This window comes from Sceloporus occidentalis, unplaced genomic scaffold (assembly GCF_023333645.1).
Source record: "Sceloporus occidentalis isolate IW3139 unplaced genomic scaffold, rSceOcc1.0.p SCAF_3, whole genome shotgun sequence".
Classification (NCBI taxonomy): domain Eukaryota; kingdom Metazoa; phylum Chordata; class Lepidosauria; order Squamata; family Phrynosomatidae; genus Sceloporus; species Sceloporus occidentalis.
The window spans coordinates 85,233,679-85,246,108 of NW_028316983.1; the positions used below are offsets into that span (position 1 = coordinate 85,233,679).

The 12,430-nt window shown below is 38.1% G+C and overlaps 1 protein-coding gene across 1 annotated transcript in view; it reads right to left on the reverse strand.

The window, feature by feature from the left end:
- The window catches only part of LOC149316364 (FRAS1-related extracellular matrix protein 1-like), a 130,365-nt gene that overhangs the window by 16,536 nt on the left and 101,399 nt on the right, over positions 1-12,430 (reverse strand). Inside the window, exons 25-28 of the mRNA XM_089515282.1 lie at positions 11,091-11,292; positions 10,432-10,576; positions 6,383-6,512; positions 6,199-6,271 (exon numbers count right to left, since the gene is read on the reverse strand). Coding sequence (XP_089371408.1) covers positions 6,199-6,271; positions 6,383-6,512; positions 10,432-10,576; positions 11,091-11,292 — 550 coding nt within the window. The remainder of the gene's footprint in view (positions 1-6,198; positions 6,272-6,382; positions 6,513-10,431; positions 10,577-11,090; positions 11,293-12,430) is intronic.

Below are 12,430 nucleotides of genomic sequence, written 5' to 3' on the forward strand. Positions count from 1 at the left end.
AACTAGAACAAAAACACATGGCTGACATTCTAGTGAATAATTATATGCTGTTATCTGAAGGACCATTCAGGTTTTCAGGAACCCCCATTCCATGCCCCACATGAATATTGTACTAGCAGGCTTCCTAGCTTTTTTGTTTCATATTTAAATTTATTAAATCAACACTTTACCAACCAGATCCCCCCCCCCCCCCAACCACCATAATACTTTATTTTGTAAGAAAGATGTATTGAGCATGGAATTATGCAGTGGGAAACCTCTGAGGAAAGTTTCATTAGTAACTTTTAAAAATCTCAATTGTAATACTAGCTTTCTAAAGGGCACACATGTCCGAATCTTAAAAACTGTCTTTCCAGTCTTGCTTTTCATTCATGGAAGAACTTCACTGCACCTGGAGCCCCAAACCTTTTGAACAAAAGCCCATTACATTCTGTGAAACAACAACCCAGCAAATGATTTTGTGATATTCGTAAACCCAAGCTCTATAATATGCCATTGTCATGAAGGATTCTTATAGTCTAATTTTCAAAGCACAATGTTGGCATCAGTTCCAGTGAATAGAAACAGGCAAGCACTTTGGGAACAATTTTAGGATTGTAGGATCCAGATGAAGTTTTATTCCCATCCTGGGCTCCAGTTCAACAAAGTACTTAACCACATGCTTAAGTCCTATCAGGATTTTGTAGCATCAAGCACTGCATATATATTTCTTTACTTACAGTAAATAAAGAGGGACCCACAAAATCCCTCCAATGACAATGAAATCATATTGAAAAGCAAACTCGTTTTAAAAGGTTTTCAGTATTTTTATGTTGCACATTGATTGGAAAAAATAAACATTTTACAACCCTGCAAGAAAGAACTCTAAGAGGAAGAAGCCATCCAGCCCTCTTTTGTCCTTCCTCCCTTATTTTTGGAACACATATATTTGGCAGGAAAGGGGATTGCATTGCTAAATCCTCATTTTCCAAGCATAGTGGAAAAGACAGAAGGTACAGTAATAGTTTTTCCTGCCCATTTTGGAGAAGAGAAATTTATTTTAAGTGAGAAACACTATGCAATAGAAAAACAAAGCTGTTTACCTGCACTTTTAAGCCAGACTATGCATTACATGATAGATCTACAGTTGGATCTGCTTTAATACAGCTACCACAACTTTTTTCTCCACAGAGCAAACAGCAGTGTTTGGGACAGGATAGTTTACATGGAGATGGTAGCATGGGAAAAGAGCAAAATAGTTTATCCATCCATTTCACTGTTCTGATCAAATTTGGAGGCCAGCATAGCTTTATTAAACAGACCAGAAATGGGGACAGCTGGTCATAGATTTCCTGTCATGTAGAATCAGGGTGGTTCCATTAATACATAAATGTATTAACCTGTTCTGCATCCACATCATACTGTTGTCTACTCTTTAGCTTGTAATACCTGTAAAGCCAAGATGGTTTTTGCATGTTTTTCTGCCAAACCCAGTTTAACTTTGTTATCTTCTACCTGTAGGATTGACCCCATCCAAAACCTCACACTTATCTCTGTTGAATTGATGAATTTCTTTCTTTCTTGGGAACACTACAAAATGTTACACAGATTTCTGTAGGGTGACATCAAAGCACTGCATGGGCAAATTGACTGTGTGTTTCAGAAGTCATCTTCTTTCCAGCTAATGGGCACAATAGCCATAAGACATGGGGGAAATGTCCATGCTCTCCTCTGCAGTTATACTTTAGCAATTCCACACGCTGAACAATTTCTTAAATTTTCAAGGAAATAAAATACTATGGGTTTCTTCTGTTTGAGCACTTGTGGATCATGGCCAAAGACTAGACTGAAGTGTTAATGATACTGGAAGGAAAATCTTCCTTTTTGAAATGGCAATTTAATTAACACCGCTGAAGCCCAGTGCTTTAAGCTAGAATTATCATTGATGAAATAGACAGAAATACACACCTGTCTTCTGAGCAGACTGTGCCAGCAAAGTAAATAAGTTAAGATCAATTAATAATGGAAGGATGAGCCCCATTAAACCATCTTTAGTAGGATGGTGTCAAGAAATTGCATAATTGTCAAGTGCTAACTTGGCAATAGTAACACTAGTAAGTGTAACAAAATCCAAAACCCACAAAATAGTGATACCTTTATTGGCCAACCAAAATGCACAAAATACATTGTGCAAGTTTTCAAAGCTCCACTCCACTCTTTATCACACAAAACATGTTAAAAATCACACAAAAAGAAAAATTGTGATGATTGGAGAGAGTCACAAGTCTATATCTTCTATCAGATATAATTTCTGTTGTAGTTCATTAGTTATGAAGGGCTCCCAATGCATTCCTCTTCTTGGCCATGTGGGACCAGGGACCAGGGCATTAAAATACAGGTAATAAAATTTCAACTTTATTAGCAACAGAAAAATAATGCCCTCTGAGATCCAGGCTGTAAGTGTACAATTACTAACTGCACACTTCTTCAGTTAAGTGATAGTCAGCTACTTTCATGGAAAATTTTTGATTTTGCTGTAAATAAGAAAAAAGTTACACCAGTGTAGTTGCTATTATATGAAGTTAATGGTCTTTTACATGGGGTTATTGCTATATCTGCAGTAGACTAAGAACCTTAATAGCTAAACTTGAAAAGCAGACAGAGCTTTTCAACTGGTTGCATTTCTTCAGTGGCATTACTCCCTTTGGTATCACCTGATAAAGATGCCTGTAAAGATATTCAGGGGGGACTGCTTCACCCTCCCTTTCACTGCCTTGCTCATCTGCTCCCCATGAGAGGCTGGCCACATTACTGCTGAGCGAGGTGACCCTGTGGTCTTGAGAGGGCACTTCAGGGTCTGGTGTGGCTGCTGGCCAAGTGAGAAAGAGAGTCAACACCATTTCTCATTCACCTGGCAGCTGCATGAGTCCCTTCGGGTGTACTGCTCCACTGACTCATAAACCTCCCTCTGGGGTGTCACCCAGTGTAGTCTGCAACCCCCTAGTGATGTCTCTGCATGCCTTCTTTCACTACAAATCAAACCACAATACAAACTGAAATTTAAAGTGCTAATTAATCTATGATAGGACAATCTTGGAGGTCTGGCGATATATTCCACCGTTCTAGCACCCCTTTGAGCTTCACTAACTGTTTCTGGTTTCTCAAAAATGGTTCTGGGATCTAAAAGAAGGTGCAGGTAGAGTTCATATATGAACCCTCTTATCAGTTTGATGGCTTGGTACTAGTTTACCAGTAGAAAGTAGTCTGGTTAAATATATTCATTATCCTTGATGGCTGACAATTCCTTTGGTAGTGGGGTGAGGAATCTGTTTTGGGTTTTAGTTGAAACTCCCAAGAAGCTGTTGAAGGTGTTGAAACACATCCCTAAAACACCTTGTGTAGCTAATTTAAAGTTCAGACTGAAAGCAAAAGCACATGCAACAGACTCTCTACTCCAATCATATGGGAGCCAAGAGCTCCCATTGTCATTTATGCACAAATGTTGCATTATGGTGAAATTAAGGTATGCTGATATAGATGTTTATCACACTATACTCTTAAAGTGCTACTATTCCACTTTGACTGCTCTAGCTGCCTCCTGTTGCATTCTGGGATTTGCAGTTTAAGGAGGGGTATTTAGAATTCTCAGTCAGAGAAGTTCTCTGTGGTGATGGAAAGGGCTACTTTTTTTCTTCCCCCAAAAGGAATGGCATTTTGCTGCCTCTTTTGGGACCAGAAAAATGCCAGATTGGGGTCACGGTGGGTGGTTGCTGTGGCCTCGATCCAGCAATTAAAGGGGAGGCATCAAACCACCCCTTTAGCGCTGTCTGTACCATCCCTTAGCAAAAATTTTAAAATGAGTTTGTCTACATTGCTACTCAAATATCTCTGGATTTACATAGTGGACATCACTAAAATTAAGTATTTAGGGTAATATTGATATACAGTAATAAGATGGATGCTTTACTCTGAATATAGTATGTTTTCTTAGATATTTATTTGTATATATCATCAGGTTTACTTTCATAAAATCAATATTGTCATGAGAAAATTTATATGGGGGCCTTTACCATCCCATTTTTTCCATTCAAAAAGATGCAACAGTCATTTTTAGAAAGTGAATTTAATTTTCCAGATTTGAATTTCTTATCATAAGGCACATTGCCAAACTTGTAGTAATAACTGGAAAATATTGCCTAATTCAGATACACTTCCTTGGGCAATTTTAGAAACAACTTCCTTAGAACCTCCATTTCAATGGGCCACCTTAGGTTCTGTTTATGTAAGGGGGGAAAAGCTGTGCCCCCTTAAATTTCTACTGACAGGGTGGTATGGTGTATAATATCTTGTAAATCACAATTTGAGCTATATGGTCATGCTAAACTAACCCTATGGGATAATCTAATACTTTTTTATTTTTATGAAAAAAAGAAATTAAATTTAGGACTTGTTATTTGAATCACTTGGTCAGTCCAGACCAAGAAGTTTTATAAACTGAGATAATTTTTAATTTTTTTTATCTCTATAAATTTACCTATGGAAAACTTACCACAAAAACCAAAAGCAACTTGAACAAGCTTAAATAATTTTATTTATTTATTTTCTAGCTTAATGGAACAGTCACTGGCATGGTTCCATACTTAATACTTGCAAAAGAATCCGTGTTTTTTTCCTGCACCACAAGTTGGATGACAATTGAAAACATCCTGTCAGAATTTTAAGGCATCTACCATCATTTTCCATTGAGCTATTGCTGCCTCCATATTTTTACTTCTAGTGAGTTCCCCATTTGGAATTGTCACTTGTCACAGACTTGTCACTGCAACTTGGACAATAACCAAAATCATACTGTCAAATTTTGAGAGATCTAGCATGATGTCCTGATAAGGTATACAGATGTTCTTTTTTATTATAATAGACTAGCTGATATATATTTAGCACAGCTCAGGTCATATTAATGTTCCAAAAAGATTCCATGGAACATCCTGTTTTCTCCAGCCTACTTTTTAAAAACTTCAAGTATCTTGCCAGCATTGCTTCATTTTAAATCTCAGGAATCTAAATAGCAGTGTTCACAGAAACTTCTCCCCTTTTCTAGCCCTTAAAAACCAACAACAATCTTACTCAATGAGTTATGGTAGCTCTAGTTTTTAACTTCTGTGAGCCACCTTATTTACAATTTTAATTTGAAACTGGTCATTATAACTCGGCTGACAACTAAAAAGCCTATGTATCATTGTGAGATATCTAGTACATTAAAAAAATATATAACTAAAATGAAATAGCCACAAATAATATCATTTGTATTATAATTTGAACTGTTTGTCTGTCTGTTATGATATACAAATGGATGTGCTTGATAACATAGGCCTTGTCTGCACAGACCAAAGGGCCCATTTCTCTGCCATCCGGGAATTGTTCTGTTTGGATGGCACATGTCCCAAACCTCAGTCCTTGTGGAGTGAATCTGGATGACATCCAACATGTTCTGCATCAGAACTGGGGAATAACTCCATTAAAATATTTCTGTCACTGTAGATCTCCCAGGAATATCCAGAGCCCTCTATTTCCATGCTGCAGCAGCTGTCTACACAGGTGTCCCACTAAGCCACCCAGCACATCCATTGCTACTGTGGGTTGCTTACTCTCAGGCCAAAACAACACACCCTCCCATGTGACTGTTGCTGGGCGTCTCATCCAGATATCAGAAGTGAGCAACCTGCAGTGGATGTGCTGGGTGGTTCAGTGGGATGTCTGTGCACAGTTGCAGTGGGACATGGACGGAGGGCCAGGTAATGGGGGCAGGTCAGGACAGCTGTGGGACCAGGATACAGACCCGTGCAGACAAGGCCATACTCTCCAACATGGTGTATTATCTAATGGACCCAAATGATGACAGTTTTGGATCAAGCATATCAACAAAATCTATACACTTTGGATTTCTGTATTTTTATTTTATTCTGCTGAACCATGTTCTGAATAAACTTTAAACAAACTTGGTATTTTTGTGCAAGTCCAAGACTGATCAGCAAACTTTCAGAAAATTGCTAGTGCTTTGTTTAATTTGCATGAAATGTGGCCTCAAAGAAATTTTAGGAACTGTAGGTGCTAGCACTACTCCATTTGCCATGCAAATTGTGAGCAAATTCATCAGCATCAAACAACAAATGGTAATGTAGGGTAAATTTGTTTGTAAAGCTATAAAACAAGTTGGCTTACCGGGATCAAACTGTATCAGTTTTGCAGTACTATGTTTGAAGTCCAAGCCATTTCTAGCTGACCCTTCTTGGACCTTAAAAACAACAACAAACTATTAATCAGCAGAAAAATATAGACTATATGTCTTGGCTTCTTGTTGAGCAGAAATTAATAGAAATTTGGACATATTTGAAGTATATCTTACCTTTATTCCAACAAATGTTGGCTCAGCACTCCCTCCATTCCTTAGAATTTTGATAGGAAGAGACCCAATGTTTTCACAAATGCGATAACATGTTTCAGCCAGTTCTATACGAGACCATTTTATTTCAAGACTGAAAGTGAAACAAAAATTTTGAAATGTTACAAGGCAAATATTAAGATCTTCTATGGCTATCATTAAAAGGAGTTCCACCATAATATAAAGAATTTAATACTTGCAATAACCAGCACTTGTAAAAGTTACTTTTGGGGATTTGAATAACCAAGGCATCATGACCAGTAGCTCTGGTAGGGATGTGTCTATGACAGGGGTTCTGACCTGGGAATCTGACCAGGGCAGGGAAGTCTCTGTGGGCCGACCAGCTTCCTCCCCCACCATCATCTGGGCTGGCCTGAGTGAGTTGGGAAGCCCCATTAATCAAATAACAAGAAGACGCAACAGAAAAGCTGTGAGTTGGCTTCCAGGCTCTATTTTCATATGCAAACTGTGGAGATTATCACATGGGGTAAAGGACAGAATGCTCCCATCCTTATGGCGCGATCGCATGAAGATTTTCAGATAACATCTGCCATTATATCGTCCTGAAATCATTGTTATTGCACAATTGCAGTAACATTTTCAGACAACATCATGCATATCCCAGCGTTTCCCCATCACTGAAGGGCCATGGCCCTGTCACTTTGTATTAATAGAAACTCCTGCTAATACAATGATGGGTGCCACTGATGGAAGAAGGACAGGATAAGACTGGACGTGATAAAGACGACTTTAGGACAGGGTAAGGATGGAAGCCATCCCTCTTTACCCTATGTGATAATCTCCTCATGTCCCACACTTAGAATACAGCATATCAGCAATTTTTTAGTTGTTTTAGGGGCAATAAAGCTATATCTTAGCAGGATTTAAAATTGTTGTTTTCTTTTGCAGCAGGCATATTAGAATATATGGGATGAGAAATGGGGAAATGTTATCCATAGAGAGAACAGAGAGCTGAGTCCATGAAGGCATAGAAAGAAATCCCATGATGTAGCTTGAGTAAAGGTAGAGAGCGAAGCTGTAAATTTAGTGGGGGTGTCTTAGTGGACTCTCTTATAGTCCACTGTGTTAATGGCTGATAAGGAAAATCCATTGCACTGGTTGGGTGAGATAACACAAACAAAGCTTTGTGAGGTCTATCAAAAGAGAGAGAAGACAACAGGGCCTATCAGTTGACTGCACTGATGAGGATGGTCTCTTAATAGACCATGCCAGAAGATACAGGGCTGCTTGGCTGCAGGCAATCTCCAGAAAAGGTGATTACATTATATTTATGCTGGTTTGAACAGACAGAGAAAGAAATAGAAGGAAATTTTTATTGTACTGTACAGTCTTATTGAAAGTAGCATTTTCATGGTTCACAAAACTCGAGAGAAAAAAGCATTCTTCATGTTGAACAATCCCACACTTGTGAGACTTATAAGGGATTTCTGAGAAATGCACATATTTTAGAATGAGAACAATCAAAATACAGTGGGCCCTGGTAGCCAGAGGGGTTTGGTTCCAGGATCCCCCCTCCCTGTCAATACCAACATCCATGGATGCTCAAGTCCCATTATATACAATGGGGTAGTAATCCTGTCCCTTATATAAAATAGTAAAATCAAGTTTTGTTTTTTGGATTTTTTTAAAAAAATATTTTCAAGCCATGGATTGTTGCATATGTGGATGAAGAACTCATGGATACATAGGGCTGAGTGTATGCATAATTGGAAAAAATACACACAAAAAGGCTTTAGTTAATGGGGGAAAGTTGTATAAATGAAATAAATTACACAGATCAATGTTTATATAGGGGGGGGGGGGAATCCAAAAATAGTGCTAACCGTGCAGGAAAGACCCCTCACAATCTGATGTGAAACACAGGAACAAAATACATATGGGGTTTTGAGAAATTCAATGAAACTGAGAATGGGGGATTTTTGCTTATTTATATAAGAACAGCTCAGGCACCTGTCTTACAATGTGCCTTTTTCCTATTCCCTATCAGATGCATAGAAAAGTAGAGGAAACGGGAGATAGCATGAATAATTGCTGTCTTTATGCAATGACTGCAACTTAGACTTAAATTAATTTATGTCGATATTACATTAGAGACAATTCTTGTACTATGACCTCCTTGATCAAGGATATATTTGCCATTATACCTTACATTTGTTGCTATGTGCCTTTTAGTTGACTCTAAACTATGGTGACACTATCCTAGGCAAGATTTCTTCAGAGGAGATCTGCAATTGTCTTCTTCTTAGGGTGAGAGACACTTTCCCCAGGTCACTCAGTGGGTCTCCATGGATGAGCAAGATGTGAATCCTAGCACCCCAGAATCCTTGTCCAACACTTAAACCACTACATCACACTGACTCTATACATGCCTAAATAGTGTATTGTCCAGCTGGATATCATGGGGATATATGATATGGAAGTAGAAGAAACTTCAGCTTATACAAATCCCTCTAAGGAGGCAAATGCTATTTTAGCCTGCATTAGTAGAAGCATATATCCAAGTTGAAGGAAGTGACAGTCCCCCTGTATCCTGAACTGGTTAGGCCTCATCTGGAGTAATGCATTCAGTTCTGGGTGCCTCATTTTAAGAAGCATATATACAATTTGGAGTGACAACGAGGATAAGAAAAATGGAGAACAAAACATATGAGGGAAGATTTTAAAAGCTAGGCATGTTCAATTTTGTGAAAATAAGACTGAGGTGTGACATGATTGCACTCCTTAAATAATTCAATGGATGACAGGAAAGAGGAAGGTGGGGGCTTGTTCTCTGCTTCCCCAGAAGGTAGAACTAGGTCTAATGGATTTAAGTTACAGGAGAGGAGATTTCAACTGAACATTAGAAGGAATTTCTTGACAGTAAGAGCAGTTTGGCAATGGAAACAACTGCACAGAAAATTGCTGCTGTCTCCTTCTCTGCATGTCTTCAAAAAGAAATTGGACATCTACCTGCTGTTGATGCTCTAGCTAGAGATCCTGCATTGAGCAATGAGTTGGACCTGATGGTCCATGAGGCCCCTTCCTCCAACTTTAAGATTCATTGATTCTAATGAGAAAAATAGTTCTGATATTGATCACTATTGACTGCAGCCAGGTTTCAATGCAGTCCTTCCACAGGATCCCACTGCTTCCACCAGAATCAGCACACCTTCCCTCCTGCACTCCTTTGTGCACCCTAAAAACCTTTTCCAGAGGGTTGGGAAACCTCTTGGAGCAAGTTCTGCTGTTATTGGATACCAAAGCATACCACTGGCACAACCAAATAAGATTCTCAAACCATGTCTCCAAATTAAATCAATAGAATATTTAATGGAGGCTGCTGGGTTTTGTCTGCTAGGAAAACTGTTCTTTTACCAGCTCACTTCTTGGATACATTAGACTGGTTGTTGCTCCATACCTCCATTTCCTTTTCCTCACTAAAAAGCAAGTATGGGCAACACTTCACAATAGTCAAGCCTCTCAGTGGAACAAAGATGGAGGACAAAAGAATATTTCATGACATTTCCCAATATTATCTGATTTATGGTATATAGGATCTCCTTGGCCATTCACAAAAAGCACAAGCCTTCATAATGTAGTATGCTTTTCACAATCCACCTGCTCATTCTACTAGCTTGTTGCAAAGTTTCCCATTGTGTGTCTTGAAGTCATTTTTGACTTATGGCAACCCTAAGGTGAATTTATCACAGGGTTTTCTTGGCAAAATTTGTTCAGAGGGGGTTTGCTTTTTCTTCCTCTGAGTCTGAGAGAATGTGACTTTCCCAAGGTCACCCAGTGGGTTTCCATAGCTGGATGGGGATTTGAACTCCAGTCTCCTAGCATCCAAATCAATACTCAAAGCCACTAAACCAGGCTGAATCTCATTAAATGCCTACACTCAGAAAATCTATGATGAATGAAATACTTTAAAAGACAGGTGTCTAGAACTCCACATATCATAATACAGTATTAGAAGAATTTCCCCATGAAATGGGTCTACTCTTGTCACTTACATCTCTGGAACTATTACATTGCCAGCTGAATCCAAGACTTCAAATTCAAAGCTATCAGAAGTAACTTCAGTGGTGGGATTTATAATGTACCGAATATTATGCTGGTTTAAATCATCTTGAGTAAAAGAATTTTTCAGTAGACCACCTCCAAGAAAAAAAGAGGGAATGAATATAATATTATAAAGAAAACATACATTTTTCTATGCAGAATGATCAATGTTCATTTTTTGAAAATGGCCTTGTCTTCCAGACTCTTTGAAACTCAAATTATTTTAAGCTGTTCAGCCTGATTCAGGATAATTATTTCTATCATGTTAAAAATGACAGCTCAGAGACAAGGCAACTTTTCAAACAAATGTTTTGAGACAGGATTCGAGTCAGCAGAGGCTGGCAAATGTTAATTACATTATCAGATAAACAGTGAGTCATATAATCAGTGACTAGAAAAGCACACTAGAAAAGAAGCTTACAGGAAATAACGAAGTCTTTTATGCATTTATCTTAAATGTGCATGCCACACGCTCATGGTTTATATTTTTATACAATAACAGTAGATTGAGTTTTACAGGCCAAATCTACCTTACTATCTTGCAAGATTCTATAAGCAATTAAATTTATTTGTTGGCATTTCATCACCTTGTTGAAAAGGCGGTAAATACCTGCTCTTGGATTTTCAAGATACCCAAAGAAAGGCTGCCGCCGAACACTAAAGATGAGATCTTCATCTTTGCTATCATCGTCTGTAACTTTCAGGTTGTGAACTGTGATAGGTATAGCCAATCTCCCATCTTTCAGGTTTTGTATGGTGCTTGGGCTCACTTTTACTAAGAGTTTTGGAACCATTTTGTCTTGGCATTCTACCTGTTGGCAAAATGAGGGAGAAACAATTTTATAGTGTTCTTCTAAACAATGTATTCAATGTGAACATTAAATATTAGATACAAATGTGCATTTTCTATTTCTAAATAACTGATTCAACTGCATGGAAATGCAGATTCTCTTACTTGTGAACTTTTTTTTTTTTTTTTTTTTTTTTGCTATCATCTGCTTACTTACAACTTGGAGACCAGAGTTAGAAAGCCACAAGTTACAAATGACTCATTGCTCTTAATTCATTCTTTTTCTCCAGTAAGGAAGGTATAAAATTGTAACTCCTCAAGGGGTAGTGTCACTTATTTTGTGGTATAACTGTGATATTATTTTTTATATTTATAGTTATGACGGAGAAGGAATATTACATGGTTCAAATGCCAAATGCTTGTCTTGTGCTATTGATTTGCTCTGTTGTCAGTAATGAAGCAACAACAATTGGATGGGTGAAGAGTGTATCCTATAGCATAGGCCAATAGCTTGTAGCATTCTGATTCCCCCCCCATGCAATAACTAATAGAACTCTTTGAGGTATCATTGAGAAACCAGTAAGAATTTTAAAAATTGTAACATCATGACAACTACATTTGGGTTTCTGGACTATAAATGTAACTTGTTACTTTTAAAAATATGTCTCAAGCTCTGTTAGAAACATGGAGGTAACATGGAATAAGTGATATCAATTCTATACATTTAAATATATTATTTCCTTTCCCTGTGTATGGTGGCAGTAGATGTGTTCAGTCTGAGGTTTTGCACAAGCTCTTACTCATGTACCCAGGACTGTGGCTTCAAAGTGAATCTGGATTCTGATGTTTCTTGTAAAATAAAAACTGACTAGAGAGCTAATATGGTGCAGTGGTTTGAACACTGGCTATGGGGTTGCCTACAATGACAAAAAACAAAAATAAAAGCCAGCTTTATCCCACATTTTCTTGGTCTATTGTGACACCGTAGTGACCCAGTGAGTCACCTACTCAAAATAAACTAACTGAAACTATACTGGCTGCCACAAATTTCCTGTGCCTAGATTCAAACTGGTACAAATGGGAGTACATTTTTTTTCTTCTCGTGCCAAAAAACCATCAACCAATAGCCTTATTGTTTACCTGTCAATCTTGCCAGCTTG